Source organism: Epinephelus moara, chromosome 2 (genome assembly GCF_006386435.1).
Source record: "Epinephelus moara isolate mb chromosome 2, YSFRI_EMoa_1.0, whole genome shotgun sequence".
NCBI lineage: Eukaryota > Metazoa > Chordata > Actinopteri > Perciformes > Serranidae > Epinephelus > Epinephelus moara.
In genome coordinates, this window is record NC_065507.1 from 32,968,338 (window position 1) to 32,988,949 (window position 20,612).

At 44.7% G+C, this 20,612-nt stretch overlaps 2 protein-coding genes across 6 annotated transcripts; both read right to left on the reverse strand.

Moving 5' to 3' along the window:
* Nucleotides 1-92: 92 nt before the first annotated feature.
* ehd2b (EH-domain containing 2b) lies at nucleotides 93-6,880 on the reverse strand. Of its 2 annotated transcripts, none has more exons than XM_050073329.1 (7): nucleotides 6,459-6,880; nucleotides 4,845-5,318; nucleotides 4,564-4,740; nucleotides 3,422-3,537; nucleotides 1,905-2,317; nucleotides 1,621-1,785; nucleotides 93-1,476 (listed from the first exon to the last, which is right to left on the reverse strand). In XM_050073329.1, the coding sequence occupies exons 2-7, from the start codon at nucleotides 5,063-5,065 to the stop codon at nucleotides 928-930; spliced, it is 1,641 nt and encodes a 546-aa protein (XP_049929286.1). In that variant the 5' UTR covers nucleotides 5,066-5,318; nucleotides 6,459-6,880; the 3' UTR covers nucleotides 93-927. The 2 variants fall into 2 exon arrangements, with proteins under 2 accessions (XP_049929286.1, XP_049929296.1); XM_050073339.1 differs by having other exon boundaries at nucleotides 3,440-3,537; nucleotides 6,459-6,879.
* A 504-nt stretch (nucleotides 6,881-7,384) lies between these two features.
* bicra (BRD4 interacting chromatin remodeling complex associated protein) lies at nucleotides 7,385-19,887 on the reverse strand. 4 transcript variants are annotated; one of them, XM_050033493.1, is made up of 15 exons: nucleotides 19,766-19,887; nucleotides 17,731-17,776; nucleotides 17,575-17,620; nucleotides 16,960-17,025; nucleotides 14,619-16,706; nucleotides 14,242-14,430; nucleotides 12,245-12,871; nucleotides 11,872-12,064; nucleotides 11,677-11,774; nucleotides 11,418-11,552; nucleotides 11,272-11,321; nucleotides 11,032-11,180; nucleotides 10,838-10,932; nucleotides 10,639-10,741; nucleotides 7,385-10,541 (listed from the first exon to the last, which is right to left on the reverse strand). In XM_050033493.1, exons 2-15 carry the CDS (start codon nucleotides 17,769-17,771, stop codon nucleotides 8,764-8,766), a joined length of 5,658 nt encoding a protein of 1,885 aa, XP_049889450.1. In that variant the 5' UTR covers nucleotides 17,772-17,776; nucleotides 19,766-19,887; the 3' UTR covers nucleotides 7,385-8,763. The 4 variants fall into 4 exon arrangements, with proteins under 4 accessions (XP_049889450.1, XP_049889439.1, XP_049889458.1 ...); XM_050033482.1 differs by having other exon boundaries at nucleotides 10,639-10,744; XM_050033501.1 differs by lacking the exon at nucleotides 16,960-17,025 and having other exon boundaries at nucleotides 10,639-10,744; nucleotides 19,766-19,885.
* Between the last annotated feature and the right edge of the window lie 725 nt (nucleotides 19,888-20,612).

Consider the following 20,612-nt stretch of genomic DNA (forward strand, 5'->3'; position numbering starts at 1 on the left):
GTATTAAGTACTCTAGTTTAATTGTAGACATTTTTAATGACTTAAGTGATGTCTAATTTTTTACATATAAAAGGATCACTAAAGAGACATGGCACAGTCAGGGAACTTTATTTGGTTACAACAATAGTTAACATGACAACAGATGGTGGAGCTGTGTACAGTAGTCAGTAATATATCAATCTTTCAGTCTAGTTGAAAAGTTATTCTCAGCATGTTCTTTTATACAACTGAGGTCTTGCTCCTGCACATACAAAACAACAGCAACAATTACAAAAATAATATATAAAGTTTATGCACAAAATTGTGGCATGTAAAGCAACAAAAGTGAAATGCATTCAGGTTATTAGATTTGTGCTGCCAGTTTCAGTTGAAAATGCTATAAACAAATCATTTGAGCACGATGAATTTGTAAATGATACCCTCACTGGAATGTGACCAGACCTGAAAATAAATGGCACAATCCTACAAATGATCACCAAGATAATACTGTGCTGCCCCGATCTAGTCACTGAAGGAATGTTAAATCTAATACAGAAAGGTTTAGCTCTGTATTCTGTCAAATACATGCTGAATACTACTCACTTAGAGAGTGCCAGCCTTTATTTATTTCTGCTCTGCAAACACAAGTAGATATATATTTTTAAAGCTCATCATGAAAAGCTAACTTTGAGAAGCCAAAGGAAGAAGCAACCAGACCCGTGTGACTTCTTAATACACAATCTTTTGCTGTAAGCCCTTACTCTCAAAGGATTTACTTACACTTTAATACAGTATGTTTCATTGTGCAAGACTGAAATCAGTCTCAGAGGAAAAGTTGAACGCATTGCATACAAACATTTTGACTTGGGTCTGGGGGGAAAACAAGAGCAAATGCAAACAGTAGCACAGCCAATAGAGAAGAGTCTCTCTCAGCTCCTTGTGACATGTCTATGCATCAGAGCCCTTCTGCCTGCGTTTGGAGGGTGGGATCAGACGTGTGGGAAGCTCAGGGGGCAGACCATGGCCCTCCAACTTGACCTCAATCAGGTGGCTGGCCAGGGCAAATTCTTCGTCATCCAGCATGCCATCATGGTCCAGATCTGACAGCTTCCAGATGCGGCCCAGCACCGAGTTGGGCAGGCGGGAGCTCACCATCCAGTCCTTAGCCTTGTTGCCACTCAGTTTTCCCTCGTTGGGAGCGAGGTTGTAGAAGATCTCATCATATTTGGGCTTATCTTTGGTTACCACCCAATCTTCCTCCTCCTCACATCCCTCTCCGTTCTCCTCGGCGAAGGGGTCACCCTCGCCGAACGGTCCGGCACGGGTCCCAAGGAAGGCTCCACCCTGCACACCTGGCTGCTCACCTGCTTCTAGCTCCTCCTGTCGCAGGAGGGGCATCAGTTTGGCAATGTCACCGGAGAGCAACTCATCCAAGGCTACCATCAGGTTAGGCTTCAAGGTTTTGAACTTGGTGAAATCATGAACCATCAGTTGCTCCTTTAAAAAAAGGGAAAGATACAAATGTGTCAGCTGGTAGATTTCAAATTAAATTTAAATGTAACTTAACAGTTAATAGTTAAAGACAAGTATTTACATAATTTCCTCTGAGATGTACCCAGTAGTGATATAAAACAGACTAACCTGCATCTTAGTACAATCTGGGAAGTCTCCAGCAGAAATATTGTGCTGCAGCTGGATTTTTGAGAAAATCACTGGCAGCTGGTAGATTAAATTCTTCTTTTTATTGTCCTTCCTGAAGACAGAGGGCATCTCCTGCTTCAGATAGCTGATTATGTGGGCATGGACCTTTGATTAAGAAAAGCATAGCACAAGATTTTAACACAAACAACATAATTACAGTGCAGTAATGTCAAGCTGCCAAAAACCATTTAATGAACATGTGTTGACATGCCAATAAAACCTACCCTGACCAGACGTGCCCTCTTCACCAGGTCATTGAGCTTGCGTAAAGCTGCATTGCGAGGGAGGTTTTGAATGTCAGTGAACAAATCCTCCTCCTCCAGCTCAAACAGCTTCCGGTTGTCTGTAACCATCAGTGGCTCTGACCAGAAGGAGCCAATGTAGACGCGCAGAACTTCCGGAGTGCCAAACACCTTCCCCAGAGACCACATGAGTGCACCATACACTCTCATCAGCTGCTGGGTGCCCACCATGTCGGCCTTGTTGAGTACCACACGCAGCTTGTCCTCGTTGCCTTTCAGGGCACCGATGGCCTCAGAGAACTCGTCTGATATCTCCAGTTTATGGGCATCGAACAGGAGGATGATGCGGTCCACACGCTCCGCAAACCAGCGCAGCACAGCTGGGAAGTCATAGCCTGTTTGAATAGATAAAAATTAAATAACTAAGATATTCAGAAAACTAGAAAACATGCACAAAACAAAAACAAAAGGGGGCAGGAGAGGGAAGAGGGTCGACACAGACACAAACCCTTCTTATCTGTATCTGTCCAACCCAGCTGTACATTCAGGCTTCACCATATGCCAGCTACTACATTGTAAAAAAAAAAATTTAACTTTTAACATGAAACATGTCACTACAAGTCTAACAAAACTGATTTTCATATTTTTCAGTGATCATACTAAAAGAGTCGGTTCACCACAATTACAAAGAGCATATTTTCTCACTTACCTCCTGTGGTATAGCCATAAAGATCATTTGGTTTTAATCCTCCCAAGTTTTAAGATATCCATCTCTGAATTGTCTTCCACTGGACTTCTGTTTGTGGTGCTCACACAACAGCATCTTCTTTACAAAAATGATGTCCCAGTTACTGTGGATGGCCCACAAACTACACTATTCTTAACAAAGTAATAGTTTGGATTATCCAGAGAAACTGGAGCTTTCTTTCTGTAGAGACATGTTGATGCTGAATTCCTAATTTTGCAGTGCTGTGAACGCCACAAACAACATTCCATTCATCTCTATTGTATTGGGAGGGTGTGGAGGCACAAATCTCACAAATGAATATTTCAAAACCTCAGTAGATAAAACTAAAACCATGTGCAAGATTCCACCAGTGGTGAATGAGGAAATATGTTTTTCACAATTTGGATGCACTGACCCTTTAAACTTGTTAGTTGATCATGCATGTTGACTTGAGTAATAATGAGTTACTTAAAGCATGGATGAATGGAAAAGTGAAAAAAAACTACTATGAGATGATGATGATAGTTATTTCTCAACTGTACATACCTCCAGATGTGCTGACAGAATTTTTATTTGTACTATCTCTGTTCCTGATTATGATTTTATGGCTGCTTGGTGTACTGCTAAGATGTTTTCTGGTACTGCTGCCAAGTGTTATTGTGACAGAGTAAACTGGTCCCATGGGTTAGCCAGGCGTGCCAAGGAGATGAGTTTATGAGCCGATGATCAGGGATGTGTGTCTCTGCAGGCCCCCCCTATTCCCTCTCCTCACCTTTGTCACCTCTCTCACCTCGGCTCACTCTCTGCTTAGCACCAGACAGGATCCCCGGCGTGTCAATAATGCTGATACTCTCCAGGACCTGGTTGGGCATTTGGGCACACTGAAACCTGATATCAACACACAGGAGAAACGTCACATTAACAGCAACAAAATGGAGTTCAGAGAGGCCAGTTTTGTTTGAAAACAGTGCAGAAGGAAATAATCTAAATCATGTGAAAAATGGTTAACTCTTATCAAAGAAGCCAATGTGATCCAAGGAGCAGATTGGAAGCTGCCCTCTCCACATACTCCACCCCTCCCACTGTAGGCCATTGTGTTTAAGCAGCCCTCTCATTGCTGTGGGCTTCCTGAAGGAAAATGACCACCACAGCCAGAATCACAACAATAAGGCCCGCTAACGATGTGTGGCTTAAAACAACAACACCACTTCCTGCGGCTTATGAGCTTAACGAGCCCACCGGTCCCAGATCAGGAAGTCAAAGCAAAAGGGGAGACGCAAATACATCAACAAACACACCCTGCAGAGGGAGAGAGAGACTCTGGAAAACTGGCATCAGAAATTCAACTTTAGAGCCTCATCAATAGTAGGACTGCACGTTCACTTCTAGCCTCCATGTTTTCTAACAGCTTACAGCACCTGATTGTTAAACATGTGACCTTTTTCTTGGTTTACATCACTGGAAAAACATACCCAGAAATCTGGCAGCCCAGACAGTAAACAAAGTGGCAGAAAGAACTTCAATGTTGAGCTTTCTCTCACAGGTTCCCTGAGCCTCACAAAGTCTGTGACTTCATTTATTTGTCTTTGCCCTGCGAGGCTATGGAGCCCTCTGACCTCGTCTTTGAACTTGCGTACATTGCAGTTCCTGTCAAAGTACATCAGCTTTCATCGCCCTCTCGAGTGATATCGCTTCCTTTCTCCATTTTTCCACAAATAAGGCCAGTGCCTCCCTGCGCTGAAATTTGGCACAAGGACTTGAAATTCCAAAGAGCTAAAAACTTTGTTATCTCTCCTTCCCTGTTTTTCCTTCTTGGGTTCTCTCACATATTCTGTCCATTTCATGCTGGAATCTATCTGGCTCCCTCAGTGGAATCATTACACAACCCACTGTGAATAAAACCCCTGCTCTCACCTGTTGAGAAAGGTGTTTCCAAAAGGGTTGAGTTTGCGGAAAGGCTTGTTGGGGTCTACGATAAGGGCGTTCCCAGGGATGACTCCCTCCACCTCCCCATGCATGATGGCAGTGAAGCAGTCAGTAGTGGGTTCAGGTCCCACTCTGCTCCCAGGAATATCCTGCTCCAGTAGATACCTGTTAATCACACATATAGCTTGTGAGTTTTTCTGCATTGGTTCCTAAATAACCACAAAATGTAACGGTGAACAAATGTTTGATGCAGAGCTGTAATGTCTTACTTGATAAATGTTGTCTTTCCAGTGGAGTACTGTCCCACCACCAGCACCATAGGCTTGTTATCAAAGTCTGCATCTTCCAGACTTTGAGAGTGGAAGTCATGGAAACCGTAGTACTCCTCCAGAGGCAGCAGCTTCTTACGATACAAGGACTTGAGCCCCTCTGTCACAGTGCGGATCACCTCGGGCGTCTTCTTCACATTTTTTCTCCCCCAGCGTGACATGTTGATCAACTAACAAGATAATAGGGAGCTTCTCACAAAAATCAACGTTGGAGTGTGTCTGTCGTTTAGAGCTGTATTTCCTGTGGCTGAACCTTGGAAAACCTTCAGGTGTTTCCTGTATTTATCTGAACACTGCTCACTTGTCCTTGAAAACTCCCCTGCACACGCCAAGAGGAATGATAGGGCTGATGTTTCGTTTGAAGTCTGGATCTTCCCCTTTGACAGTAGTCGCCACACTGATAACTTATAGCCCCTGTAACGTGGACATAAAAGGAGACGAATAAAAGTTAATCCAAAAGGAGAAAAAATAACGTGGATGTCAAAAATTTTCGTAGTGTTCTTGCACCTGGTGATCAAAGTCTGCCACAACCTAGAGTAAGGATGTGGAATCTGGAGTAAGCCTCAGCCCAACATGACTCTGCCAAGCATTGTCAGTGCATGCCTGGAAAAAGTTGGTGTTCGTGCTGGAAACCTTGCAAACCCAGCCCTGTGATAGCATTTGTACAGGCGCAGCTAATTTTATTACAGTGAAATGAGTAAGACATTCCTTTTATTCTCTGCGGTTCTTCTCAGTGGAACATGAACGCATTGCTTGATTGTTCATTTAAGGAAAAAATCTCAGAGAGGGTAGTCTATACATGGAGAAACACATTTAACCCTTGAGTGACGATCCTTTTCTTCTCATAGTCTATATAAACAGAAACACTGGATTAGGAATTGAAGGCACAACTCATTATTAGAAGCAGACTGACATAAAGGTACAAAGGTAAGACACGTGTCAGCAGACGTTCACTCATCTGTGGAGAGTTTCTCTCTTGCAAATCCCATTTGAACTAGGATGAAAAGAAACATGCCCAGAGGAGAATAGGCAACACAGTTCTGACATGTCACAAGACCAGTGTGGAAAGAATTCTTGTCAAAATGGCGAACCCTGGAGATCTGCAGGAGAGGCATTAAATGTGATTTGACCGCCATTACATACAAAAGCACTGTGCCAGCCGAGAAAAAAAAAAATATCGCTTTACAGACTTCCAGTGAGAATGAAAGGTTTGGTTAAGGCTCTGGGATCAATTTTGTAAGTTAAAGAATGGTGGAAAATGCCTTGAGGGTTTGTACACCACAATTGCAACACAGTTTTGAACTTAGAACAAGAAATGTAACATGCAGGAGCAAAGCTTATCAGTAACACATCCAAATGAAGAAAATGGGAAAAGCTGTTTATAAAAAACTATTGAGAGTTAGAAAGTTTTCTATTTCATTAATTCTGCCTTAAGTTGTGATATTTGCACTCAAATACCATATCATACTGCATCACAATCTGTATGTTTAAGTAAAAGTTCAAACACAAGCTGATCATTAGACCCATATTCAAAGTTTAAAAAGGAGTATTTACCAAGCTTTTATGAAGAAAGCACAGACTTCTTCAAGCGCCTTGATCTCTGCCTCTCTCTCTCTGCAGTCTTGCCCTCCGGAGTTTGGAAAATATTTTGACTTGAGGAGACAAAAACAGTCTCTTGGAGGAGCTGCTGCTACATGTATGGGTGTACCTCTGACAGCAAATAGGAACCCTTGGTGGAGCGTCAGCGCAGCTAGATTACAGAGGATCGTTCTTCTCCAGATTCTAATGTATTTCAGATGAGCTCCAGTTCTGGCAAGGTTCCTTACTCTGCTTACTGAAAGAGCACAAGGCAAACAGTAAGACACACAGGCGCACCACACTGAGGCAAATTTTTCTCTCCCCTTGCTTGCTTCTCCAAGTTTAATGCACCTCCTCTTCCAGGGATGCCTGGCAACACTGTGGGCAGCACTAACAGTCTGCTTAGGGCAGGGATGAGCGGCGCTGTGGTCAGAGGGTGTGGACCTGGGGGCGGGGGGTTGTGAATAAATAATTTGGGTGGATTCTTTTTTTTCTTGCTTAAACATGACATAACCTCAGTGTCCTCATGCACAGTTTGAACGACAAACACAACCTCTGCTGCATCCCTCCAGCTGTGGGCTCCAACTCCTCCGTGTTTTTTCTTTTGTTATTTCTACTCGATCTACTGTAACATGGTGTATGTTTAAAGATGTGACAGCTTTTTTCTCTCATCAGTCTAACCTCTTTTGCTCCTCCCAAACTCTATGAACTCTTCAGGCGATGAAGCCCACAAACCAGCTCTACTTTTCCACTTCCATGCACCGCCTGCTGGCTGTCTGATAGAAAACACACCCCACCACCACCATTATCACCATCTCTATCATACAGTACTCCTCAGTCATCATTAGTCATCAAAAGGAATGTACCCTGAAGCTGGACAAACAACTAGAGAACCTGCAATGTTTCATAAAAGAAGCAAGGTTTAATTTACAGTTTTACTAAATGTACATTTCTTTTTAAAAAGTGTCATTATACACAATAAATACAATACAAAATTAATCTGTAATACTATACTTCAAATTCTCTTACGGTCTTTTTGTACATTACTATTGTTCCTTTTTTTCCATTTCAATGCTTGTGCTGTGTTTGTGTTTGAATTGTCCACCAGGCTTAAAAGAAACAAAAAAAAAAAACAGATGGGAGGCAGGGATACAGTGGCAGAAAGATGAAACAAACTGACTGAGAACACAGTAAATCAACAGATAAAACTGGCCTGCCCCCTGCTGACTGAAATGCATAAAGTCCTAACCATCAGCAACAAGGGGGGCAGGTGTGTGTGTGTGTGTGTGTGTGTGTGTGTGGAGGTGTGGTCTAAAAACAAGAACCTGGAAAATCATCTGACATTAGAAGCAGAAAAGAATTGAATTTCCTTACATTTCATTTACATCTTGACAGTACAGTACTACAGTACCCAAGAGAAGTCAAAAGGAAAACAACTTCATGACTTTTCAAACTGATTTTCTAAACATGATTTACTCTAAAATGCATGCAATATAAAATGCAGGCATAATGGAGGTTGAGGCCGATTGATTTTTCCAGACAGAGTTGCCTTGTGAGCAGTGTAACTGAACCTTCAGGTCTTAGTGAATTTATTCTTGATAAAGAGGTGGACTGTAGCAATTTAGCATGTGCTGTTTGCATCTGTAGGACAGCATTATCTTTGTGATAAGACAATCAAAGTTTGTTGATAACAACTATATTTTTTTGTTTTGCAGGATGAACTTAGAACTTAGCTTTAATTCTGTTTTGTTTCTCAGCTGCAGGTAGCCAAGTTAAAAAAAAGTTTTTGACTTCTTAACTGTTTAAATTAGCTGTCTAATGTTCATTGAGACACCGTTTAAACCAGGAGATGAACCGCTGTGGACACTGACTGGTGCTCAGGCAACATGAAAGGAATGTATGAATATGAAAGAAACGATAAAAAAGAAAAGATATAAGAAAAGTGGAACAGGAAGAAAGAAATACAGAAAAAAATCCTCTGACAATTTCATCTTGTAACTCAAGCTTGGCTGAGAGAACACATACAAAATGCCAGGCATCTTCAAGTCTGCAATTCACAAAGACAGTTTCACCTTTGACCACACTCATTCACTTATTCCACCACAGGTCTACCTCAGGCTGTAAATGACAAAGAAATGTCTGGACAATTCAAATGGACAAACAAAGCCAACACAGCTTAGCAGAGAAGTACAGTGATACTGTTTTCACAGTGTCCCTTTCCCTGCCTCCAAATCTGTCTCTTAGTTTCCCCTTGTCAGTCTGGCCTGGGGCTGAGGGGCTGTTATCTGCTTTGAGTCTGGGGCACCAGGCTGCCATTGTGGCCTCGGCCACCGACCTGAGGGTGCTGGGCCAAGGAGGAGGACGAGGAAGCAGAGGAGGAGGGTGGAACTGAGGGTCTGTGGGATGAGGCTGCCGAGCCCCCTGGGCGCTGGCTTTGGTGTTGGTGGGACCTGCTGTTGCCGCCTTTAATGTGGTGCCCACGGGCAGAGGGCTCCTGTTGCAGGTTTAGGATGCTGTCAATGGCACACTGTAGGTGCTCATTTAGAGAGTCATCCGGAGGGCTGCCGCTGGAGAAGCTGGCATTATCCATGTCGGGGGAGTCCGACTTGCAGCGTTTGGCAGGAAGCAAAGAGTCTCGTGTGAAGGATGACTCCGGAGAGGGAGGCCCAGGGGCATGCTGGTCCATCCTGAATGTCCCACCAGCCCTATGTCTGTTTTTCCCACTTGCCCTCTTGTATTTACTTACATCTGTCTCTTGGTCTGTGTGCTCCTCCCCTTTCTCCTTTGCCCCTTGCGTGGTTTTGATACCACGGTTAAACACCTCGTCCATTCCATCCAGCCCCTGCATTGCACTCCCTAAACGGCCCGTTTCTTGGCTTGACTCTGTGTGAGTGTGCGAAGCCTCCCTGCCTCTTTTCTCCACCTTCATACTGCCTATAACTGTCCGCTCTGAGGGAGGAGATGAGGCCTCATGCCTGGGGGGTGAAGGTGTGGGTCTGGGGTAGGACAAACTCTCGTCTCCTCCCCCTGGGACACCAGGTCTGACCCGTGGACTAACATTTTCCCGGTAGGTTTTTCGAAGGGGGAGACGACATGTTGTCTGCGAGGGAGTGGCAGTGGAGGCAGAATTGTGTTTGACCCCACCCACTTCGTGATGATCCAATGTCCCGTTCATTTGAGTAGAGGAGGAAGAGGAGGTGGATAACGACCATGTATGAGAGGAAGAGGTAGAGGAAGATGGGACTGCATTAGGAGGAACATTACCTCTCAGTGGCGGGTTACACTGAGTGGTTGCTGTGGTGACAGATGAGGCAGAAGAAGCAGTGCATACAGGGGACTGAGTTCTGATGACTGTAGTAGAAGGAGCTGATAAAGAGTGAGCCTTTGGGTGCGGTACAGCAGCTTCGAACTGAGGCTGAGTCTGAATCTGGGAAATGGACTGGCTGCTCTGCTGAGGTTGAGGTGTGTGCACTGGGTCTAAGGCAGTGTTGTGGACCACCTTACTGAACCCCGTTTGATCCTGCTTGATCTTCAGCTTCAAGCCAATTCTCCTGCGAGCCTCGTAGGTCTTGATAGGCGGTTTGCTGGTTCTCTGTGGGAGTGCATCATCATCATCAGCCACTTGTGAGTTGAAGGATGAGGAGACAGAGGATGATGGTACTGGAGCCCGACTGAAGGAGGAGCTCTGGCTGGTGGGTTCAGCCAGCCTGCCTGCTGCAGCTGGAGGCGGAGGACAGCTGCTGGACCAGGACACAGAGGCTCCTCCTCCACCCTGCTTTATTACTAGTTTGGTAGGGGGGAAGGGAGTGGTAGAGGGGGCGGGAGGAGGTGCTGGAGCTTGAGCAGGAACTGGAGCTGAAGCAGGAGCCGGAGCTGGAGCGGGTGCAGGAGGTGGGGTTGGGGCAATATTTGAGAGAGGAGCTAGGGCAGGAGCTGCAGGTGCTGGAGCAGATACAGCAGCTGCTACACCTCCACTCACTGATGTCGTCTCAGCAGCAGTTGATTTCTGTTGGGATGAAACTACACTCTCCAACATGCGCACGTTTGCCACAAACTCCTCTGCAATGACATAAACAGAATTACATCATTAGCATAGTCCTAATTTAGATCAAGAAAACCACAACACCATGTATGGCCATAGACAGTGGTAGGGTACCTGGTCTTTCCTTGGCCAAAATCCTGTCCTGACTCAATGCAATCTTCTCCTCCTGAATGAACATCCGGTCAATCATCACCATTTCTGCCGAGGGCCCCAGTCTCTGCTCAGGTTCAAACACCAAAAACATCAGTTCAATATCAATTCAGGACAAAGAAGACAAGAAGGCACATTGGAATTTGCTGGTTTATAAACTTACTTTTGACTCTGCAAAGAGCAGGTAGCGATACTTATCCAGCATGGCCTGGGTCCTTTTCAGCAGATGGCAGGAGACCTTCTCAAATTCATCATCCACTGTGCACAAGAGAACCAAGATGTTCATGAAGATCATGAAATCCAGAAAAAGGTAATTGACTGTGCATTGGTTGCACTAGTGGCTATGGAGTTTGTTACCTTTTTGATAGTCTTGAGAAGAGTTGGCAGTTCCCTGGTAGAGATGGTAAGGCAGCAGTCTGTGGAGTGTGTCCTCAAAAGAGTGGAAAGGAGCACTGTAGTTTGGGTGAAGCACTGAACCCTGCTGTTTCCTCAGCTGTTCTAGCATCCTGCAGTGATGTGTGTGTACAGAAAAACCACTTACAAACGTAATATTTTGAGTCAGTTGAAATAAACTATTGAAATGCGTTTGGCACAAACCTAGCTTCTTTGCTGGGCTCTGCACTGAAAGGCATCTTCATTGTTGTTGTCTGTGACGTGGAAAAACATTAAAAACAGATGTTACAACTTAAAGCTTAAACTGAAATATTGGCGGCTGTTTTTCAGGAGCAGTGGCACTCCTTTACCTGAGTTTGTACTGGAGCTGGGGGCTGTAAAGCAGGCATTTGAGTCAGACTAGCTCCTAACACCTGTATCTGCATCCCACCTTTCCCGAGAGTCATCCCTCCAACTGAGCTGATCACCCCTGGCTTTGGCTGAACCTGTGGGGGAAACCAGGAGGGTAAGAAACTGACAAAATACATGAAAGAACACCTTTGGAGTTCACTGTTGAATGGTAAGGAAAATGTAGAATAGAAGGACCTGACTTTGTGATGTAATTTGTACCTGTGCAGGCTGAGTAAGGCTGGCAGGAGTGACAGTCTGATTCACCATTGCTCCAGCTGGCCCTTGGGCTCCTGAGAATACCTGTAAGTCACTTGATGCTATAACAAGAAGGAAAAAAATAATTACAAAGGGAAATACATTGAGGTGTTGTAGGGTCCTGCCATTACGCTGTTTTAGAGGTAAATTGTGTCCAACCTGTAGCAGGAGTTTTGACTAGCACTGATGTCGGCTGCAGCACTGGGGGAAGCTGAGCAGGTGTGCCAGTGCTGGCTGATGATGCAAGCACCACTTTATCAACAGGCACATCTTGCTGGGAGCTGAACTGACTGGTGGCTTGAGGCTGAGGCTGAGCCGACTGCTTGGCCTGCAGCAAGATGTTCTGCTGGACCTAAAAAATACATCAGGACATTTTTTTGTAAACAAGAAATTCTAGAGGAACACTGAAGGGTGAAAGAGTAGCATGTGAAGTACATATACTCAAGACTATTTACTAGTAAGACCTCTTATTGCATGCAAATTCCACAACAACTTTTCATTATGAGAAGTTTGTGGTGAACTGGGACACTACCTGGTGTAGCTTCTCCAGGAGCTGTTTCTGCTGAAGTGAGGGCTGGGTGATGGTTGATAGGGTCTGAATTTGCGCTCCTACTAATTGCAGGTGGTGCTGCTGCTCTGCTGTCAGGCCCTGGATGGGAGCCTGGGCTTTAACCACAGCAGTGGCAGAAGTGCTGACAGGAGGAGCAGTAAACTGGTGCTGTGCAGGTGGTACAGGAGGTGGTTTGGGCGACTGTGACATCGGGGGCATATCTTGTTGATAAGGCGCAGGCTGAGAGGCCGGCCGTGGCTGAGGCTGAAGCTGAACTTGAATGTGTGCCTGCTGGGGCTGTGTCTGCTGCGGCTGGCCTTGTGGAGCTGGTTGGGGGGATTCTGCCATTTGGTTGTGGACAATAAAGAGCTGAGGGTGAGATGAGGGTGTGCATGAGCGGGAGGGAGTTTGAGACTGTGGCTGAGGCTGTGAGGGAGGGCGTGACTGCTGTTGATGGTGCGGTGACTGGATCTGCTGGCTCAGAGTGAGAGGAGACGGTGAAGGCTGGGGGCTGTCTGCCACTGGGGGCGCTGTGGCATGAGTGGTCAAGGCCGGTGAGGGGGACATGCCCTGGATCTTCAGAGACTGCTGATGTCCACTGGAGGGTACCTGAAGAAGTTGAAACATAATACTAGTATGTTATTTGATCTTAAAAATGCAAGCAATATCTTAAAACAGGAGGAAATTGGGGAATCAATCACAAAAATCACACACACGCTGAAAGTTCTGCATGCACACAGTATATAGTAGATATGATTCTAGTAGATAGTTCAAGATTTGACACTTGATACAAAATAGGGCTGGGCGATATGGCAAATCTATACAGGATTGTATGCAAAATACTTAAAATGATGTTGTATATAATGACCACTGTTCCACTGTTTTGCAATGCATTAGACAAAACTCTTCACACATGTAAAACAAACTAACTTATTTTGTTGGGTTTTATTTATACCTTGCCTGAAAGTGTTTATTTGTACAACAATAAAATGATAACCCATGATATTATTACAATGCCACTGAAAATCAATATATGGAAATATCGCCCAACCCCAATACAGAATCACAAAACGCAGGTAAAATTGACACTAAACAATACAAAAGCAAAGTGTTAGACTTTAAAATCTAATAGTTGCTGAAGTTAAGTAGTAGAAGCCCATTGATTTTTTTCTAGCATGTGGGGAGAACTACACATAAAAAGGGAGCAATGATCATCTGGCGAGGCAAAACGAAAAAACAGTTGAAAAAAGCAAGAAGTCAATATCTGCGGGCCTGTGATGGAGAAGTAGAAGGTGATCTGAAGACTTCAGGGACTGGGGTCAGGGAAGCATGAATTATTGTTTTGGGGTCATTACACTGGTCAGACTAGGGGCTACAAGGGCCGGTGGCACTGTAAGCATATGACAGTCTAAATGATGAGTGTAGAGTTGAGAGGTGTGGACTGACTTATAAGCCTTGGTCAGTAATGCAGCAGATGAGGTGAGTTGATTGAATTTGACTGAGCAGTGTTAGTAAAAAAGGTGAGCAAGTTGCACTTGGAACCTTAGTAGCTCTCCTATTTAGCATGAGCATGGTTTTTATATTCTGTTACAAAATACATACAGTAGAATGAATGAGAAACATACCAAATTAGTGAAACAATTTATGTTAAAAAAATGGCACTTGATGGCCAGTCCTACATTCTAAAGAGGTTCATATAGCTAAATATCAAAAAAGCACAGTGGCTGACACACAATACATATGGACAACTGGAATGATCATGCCTTTACATATAACAAAGCGATGTTAGAGACACACAGAAGCTGCAAGCAAGTATTTTTTTTAGCATTGGAATTGCATTAACTGTGAGAGCCATGGAAGCAATGACTAATGCAGAAGAGAAGTACAGAGCAGTGACGGGGAAAGGTTAGATACCCTAACACTGTGGCGGCAGCAGCAGCAACAAGTGGGTGGGGCTTAACATAAAGGGGCATTTCTACCTGCTTTACCACTGCTGTCATGTGGGAGGGGCCAGGGGAAGGGCTGTGGCTCTGACCCACCCAAGAGTCAGTTAATTGGCTGTCATGGACAGCGGGGGCCGGAGCAGTGACGCTGTTGCTGCTGACGATTACAGACGCTGGTACGCCCACAGAGGGGGTTGACTCATTCTCTGTTTGGTGGTGCTGCTCCTGATAGGAGTACATTTACCATTTCAGGGTGAGGGAGGGAAGGAGGAAGGGGATTGGAGGGAAGGGGGAGTAAAATAGTAAACCAAAAAGGTCAGACCAAGATATCACTCCGTGCATGTTATTCATTTTTTTCAAGACAATGTTAACTGTACACAATTAAGCAAACATGCAGAGAGTGGAACACTGACCTGTTGCAGGATCATCTGCAAAGACTCTGGGCTCAGGATCATACTGGAGCCCTGGTTGGTGAACAGTAACCTCCCTGGACTGTGCTGAGCCTGATGGGGAACCAGCCCCACTGCTGTGACAGAGGAGGAGGTGGACACAGACATGGACGGAGAAGAGGAGGGTACTGTGGTAGCTGAGGACACAGAGGAAGCCGGTTGCATGGCGAGGATAGAGGATTGTGGTGCATGCTGCTGAGTGGGATGAGCAGCCTGGTCTGTGGAGCTTCCCAGCACAGTGACACACTCTCCAGGCTGGCCTTGAGCCATTGTTGCTGCTCCTGTACTGCTGCTGCTGGGGACTCCACCTGGCTGAGGTTGCAGGGCTGGCTGAAGGCTGACTGCGGGGCTCAGCCCCTCCACCTGACTAAGCATGGTCAGGGAGTTCTGGATTGGCATGCCTTGTATAACTGTCTGGGCATGACCTGAGACAGAGTGGGTCTGTGTCTGGCTTTGACTCTGAGCCAATGAGACAGGCATCTGAAAGAGGGTGGGTGTGCCCATTTGGCCAGGCTGGAGCTGAATGGGTCCAGAGAGAATGTGGGCAGCCCCAGGGTGGCCCTGTGAAGTCAACACCTGACCCAAGTTGATGTTCTGGTTTGCAGTTAAAATCTGGTTTGCAATGAGCTGTCCACCAGGACCCTGACTAGTTATGATGTGCCCCCCAGGATGCTGGGTCAGGATCTGCCCACCTGCTTGTAGCTGTGGCAGGAGAAACTGGTGGTTCTGACCTTGCAAAACTGTCTGAGAGGGAATAACGATGCTGCCTTGTTGGTTTAACAAGTGTACACTGAGGGGCTTGCCAGATGGTTGTGCTGCTTGTTGCTTGAATAAGGTTTGTTGAAACTGAGGGCCTTGTGTTGTGGCTTGAGTACTCAGGACAACGTTAGAGCCTGGCTTTCCTGTCAGGAAGGCTACATTCTGAGCAGCAGAAACTGGAATTTGCTGCAGCCCTAGAGCCTTGTGAGCATCATTTTGCAGGGGTTGGGGCGCTGGCTGTGGCTGCTGCTGCTGTTGTTGCTGTTTGAAGAGTTTCGGTTGGATGGCTCCCCCCTGAGGGGGTTTAGGCTGAATGGGTGTTGGTGTGCGCTGGATGATCACGTTCTGCATGATTTGGCCTTGAGTTTGCGTCTGGGGTCCAATTCCTGAACTTAGAGTGGTGCTGCCAAAGCCCACAAGCCCAGCAGGAGCAGTCATTGTACCACCACTGCTGCTATTTGTGCTGCTGACACAAACAGCCGGTCCATTTAAAGCTGGAGATCCCAAAGTGGCCTTGTTACCTTGGATCAGAAGTCCACCCCCTGAGCCTCCAAGCCCTGCCTGAGAACCAGCACCTGATACCTCTGGCCCAGACTGGTGCAGCTGGTAGCCACCCATGGCTTTAGCCAGGATTGGCTGCCCAGACTGATTGATAGTCATGACTGTAGGCTGACCCACAACCTGAATCTGTCCAATACCCAAATGTCCAGACTGACTCCCATTAGGAAGAGCTTGGAGACTTGAAATGGGTTGAAGTGTCACGTTTCCCAGGCCCACAGGCTGCATAAATGGCTGAACACTAATGGCCTTGTTCATAACCTGGGGTTGGAGTTGAAGGCCCTGCTGAGCAAGCACTGACCCCAGCATGTCAGCCGTGGCATTAGGAGGAGTAGCAGTGGTGCTCGGGGCTGACCCAGGGAAAATTGCTGCTGCTCCCCCAACACCAACACCTATACCTACACCAACAGCAGTGCCTCCAGCCCCAGAGAGGCTGGCATCAGGTAGTGTCTGTACCACCTGCGTAAGGCCTGGAATCCCAAAGGAGCCCAGGTCCAGCTCAGCCTCTGCCTCTTGTAAGCTTTGCTCTGTGATGTTGGCTTCAGCCAAGCTCTGCTGCAGGATGTCACATGGCTCATGATTTGTCCCAATGCCATTGCTCCCACCTTCACCACCTGGGGATCCTCCCAAGATGTCATCATCCTCCAGAAAGTCCAGGTCAACACTGACTCTGGGTAAGCCTGTCGGCTCATTGGCTGACAGCTGGGCTGCAGGCTGGACCTCTGGAACATGGCCCTAAAAGGAAAGGAGGAAAGAAGTGAAGCAAGGCGATGGATGAATTTGGTTGCTAAATCTGATGGCAAGGAGTGTAACGGAGTTACACAGATATGCAGACATCAAAACCCCACAAAAACCTCTTGTAACACTGCGGTGATTCAAAGCTTGTAGAGTGTTGATATGTTAGTGGAAAGGGAGGGTATTTGGAGTTGCATGCTACATAGATGGATAGAAAACAGGAGGAGGAGGAGGATTGGGGGATTTTACTCACCCCAGTGGTAGAGAAGAACGAGCTGGAGGGGTCACTCGAACCATCCAATAGGTCGTCAGTGTCCAACTACAGACACACCCACCCAGGATAGGACAGACAGAAACCAAAGGCACCCAAACCAGCAGGCAAAAGCCACCAGGACAGAGAAACATACAGACCATCAAACAGAGGAGGAGGGGAAGGAAAGGACAGAACACAGTCCAGAGAACCGAGATTGTAAAGAACCAGCGAAAAGATAAGCGACAGAGGGGCAAAATGATAGGAATAACAGAGTTGGGAAGCGTTAGTATTAGCATTTTTCATTTTGTGAATTAGCCTGATAAAAAGGGAAGGCAGGCTGAAACCATAAATGGTGCAATCAAAAAGCAAAGACAACCATTAAGCAGTGGAAGCAGTTAAAAATAAAAAGAATAAATGAAAGCAGTGAGGGACGTGGGTTTCAGGGTGCATCAACGAGTAATCCGGAAGTGACTTAAGAACAAAGTCATGTAAGCCCCAACTACAATGCGCGCAACTAAGACTCCTCATCACATCAATTACAAACCTGTTTCATGTCACTATAAATTACAAGCCTAACACATGTATCTCAGTTCACTATTCTTCTCTCATACTCACATGGGTCTCAGATCCATGAAGAAAGTCATTGAGAGCTTCTGGGTCACTGCAGGAGAAAACAATGTGATTCACAGCAGAACAAGATAAGATGAAAGAGACGACTTAACGGCTTGTTAAATAAAAAACAGATCTTGTACCGTGTCAGCAATAACTCACCAAATTACATCTAGAAGGCACCTGCCGTCTTCATCATCCATGACAACTGTTAAATATGACAAGGGTTTTAAAATCCATTTCTGATTTGTTTCATGACAAATTATCTTTAAAAAAGGAAACACACACACACACACACGCACGCACATTTTCCAATTATGTGTTTACAGTTACTTTTCTATCCTATAGTTATTTTAACAACACCATTTTGTGTGATGTTGCAGCTCCACATTTAGTGCTCTAGTTGTAATGGGTGAGGTATGAGTGCAGATTCAGTATATATCTGTACCTGCAGGAGCTTTTTCAAATGCTCCTTTGCCTCAGTGTGACAAGGAGCAATGTCACTTGGTTAGACATTATCATAGATCATTTTATAGTCAAAAATTAACTTGACATTTGTTGGATTCTTTCTGCAAAGTTCTGCCTGATATCATTGTCACACATTTTCTGTTGAAAATGTTACTTGACAGAAAATACAATAAACACCCAATGTATCACACACTAAATTTTGTTCAAAATTACTTTTTATTTAGCTTCTTAATTACATTTAGATAGTATGGGGTACACACTGCAACTTGAGTTATATGAACTCTTATTTACTACGTGGTGTTATAAATTCCACCTTAAACTAAATTTAGAAACCTCTGCTTCTCTACATGTCTGGCATTGTGTACATTTAGTTTTTGCACCTTCTTGGTAATCTTTACAGTTCATATATAGTTTATTTCCACTTTGTATTACAGCTGGGGTACAGCAAATTGCTTTTGAATCATGTTTTTAAATCTCATCAAGCCTGTGCTTTTCACATTCAAATCATGAATGATGACTCAAAACATTTCATCACATATTGCTGTCAGACATCTCTGGAGCCTACAGTGAGTCTTGTGAGAATAAAGCAAGGAAAAATGCAAGGAGGAAAGGTTGTTGGACTTCAACATCTACATTAACACTCACAATTGAGATGTTTATTTTTTTTACATACGGAATACAAAGTTAACACATTAACACATCAGCCCACCTTCTCATCAGCTGTTACATGTCATGTTTCCATATATATGAACGCAATAACCAGAGATCACTCTGTTGATATGAACTCATGAAATTAAACTGCAGTTATGTTTGCTACAACCCGAGAAACAGCGGATAGCAAGCGACAGACAACAAACCGAAAACGCGCGGTTTCTACACAGCCTTCAAAGATACAGAGTGCAGACTCTCGCTTAATTTACCACCAAGTCTCAACAACTGTGCATAGCACTTGCGGGAACACAAAAACAAGTCAACAACATTTCGAAACACACATACAACCACGGTTACGAGGGAAACGCATCCCCGGTTGCCGCTCTAAAAAGGCAGCGGATCGGAGCCATTACTCGGTCAGAGCAGACCCAGTGCGCAGGATATGAATGGAGACACTGCAAGCGGCTTGCTATATGCTAGCTGGTGTTTTCTAAGATCTTTTCATGCATATTTTAACGATTCAAAACAATACACAGCATTTAACAGCTATGCGACTGACTTAAGAACCTAATTTAATAAACCATTTGCTTTCATACCCCTTTTCGTCTCTATTTCCAGCATTTTGATGCATCTGGATTGAATTTCGTTAGCCTAGCTTGCTAGCCTGCTAAGACAACCCAGCTATCAACAATATTCAGACGCACAGCTAGCCTGAGCCTTTGACATTCAAAACAAACCACCGAGTGACACAATTTAAACACTCGTATTGTACAGCGGCACCTCGATTTAACCAAGACGTGGTAGTACTGCTTGCTTGGAAGTGTAAACGCAATTGCGTAGCGAGCTATCTATCTCCCCTTGCAAGCAAAATATGAGTTAATGTTGGAATACTCTTGGATGAGGGGGGTATGCTTGGGAATTCGGTGGAAAATGACTATGTTTGCCGGGTCGTGCAGCGATGTGGCGTTTCGTTTGCGATAGCCGTGCAGTTTGCGGCTTCGCTGCAGTACGAGAATATTGCAGCTTTGTTACAGTTATTCGGATTAATAGAGAAATCTCTACATTATAACAAACTCACCCGAGACGATAGAGGTGCAGGCAGCGCGGGGTCTCCAGGACAACCTCGCACGGGCTGCTGTACAGGACCCAACTACAGGCAGGAAACAGGACACTTCCGTTTTGCCTGAGCGAAATCTGTGGCTCGTCCGTGTGCCTGAGAAAGAAGTACTCAGATCTTTAAGTCAAGTGAAACCGTAAAAGTCCTTATACCTCACTAAAAAACTAGCTACTTTGCTACAAGTTCAGTCCTACATTCAAAATTTAAGTAGGAGCCTAGTAGTAGGAGTATTAGTGGTAAAATATACTAAACGTAGAGTTAAAGTAAATGCACTCATTATGTAGAATGGCACATTTCAGAATAATGTATATGACATTAATGTATTGTAATTATTGATGCATTTATGTGTCACTTTTATGCTGCAGCTGGCTCAGGTTGACCTCATTTTGATTACTTTATAGACGATAACGCTGAGTAGTTTAACCTATAGTAATAGCCTTTAAAATAATTTATTAGTTGATTTTGGCTATATTTTGTATACACAATTCAATTCTTCAAAGAAACAAGTAACTACAGCTTTAAAATAAATTTAGTGGAGTAAAAGCATAAAGTAGGGTGAAGTCAGGTGATTGAAGGCATCAGGTACAATAGGTCAAATAAGGTTTTACATCTTGGATTCTTTAAATATTAGCAGCCAGTCACCAAACGTGTTATTGTAGTGTTCTGCTTTACATCAAACAAATATTTAATTGGTCTGAGATGATTAGGATGCAGAGTGAAGACTCAAGAAAACGCTGGTCCCTGAATTTGCCAGCAAGTGGCATGTGACATGTTGATTTTCTCATTTTGGTAATAAGAGTACTGCAAC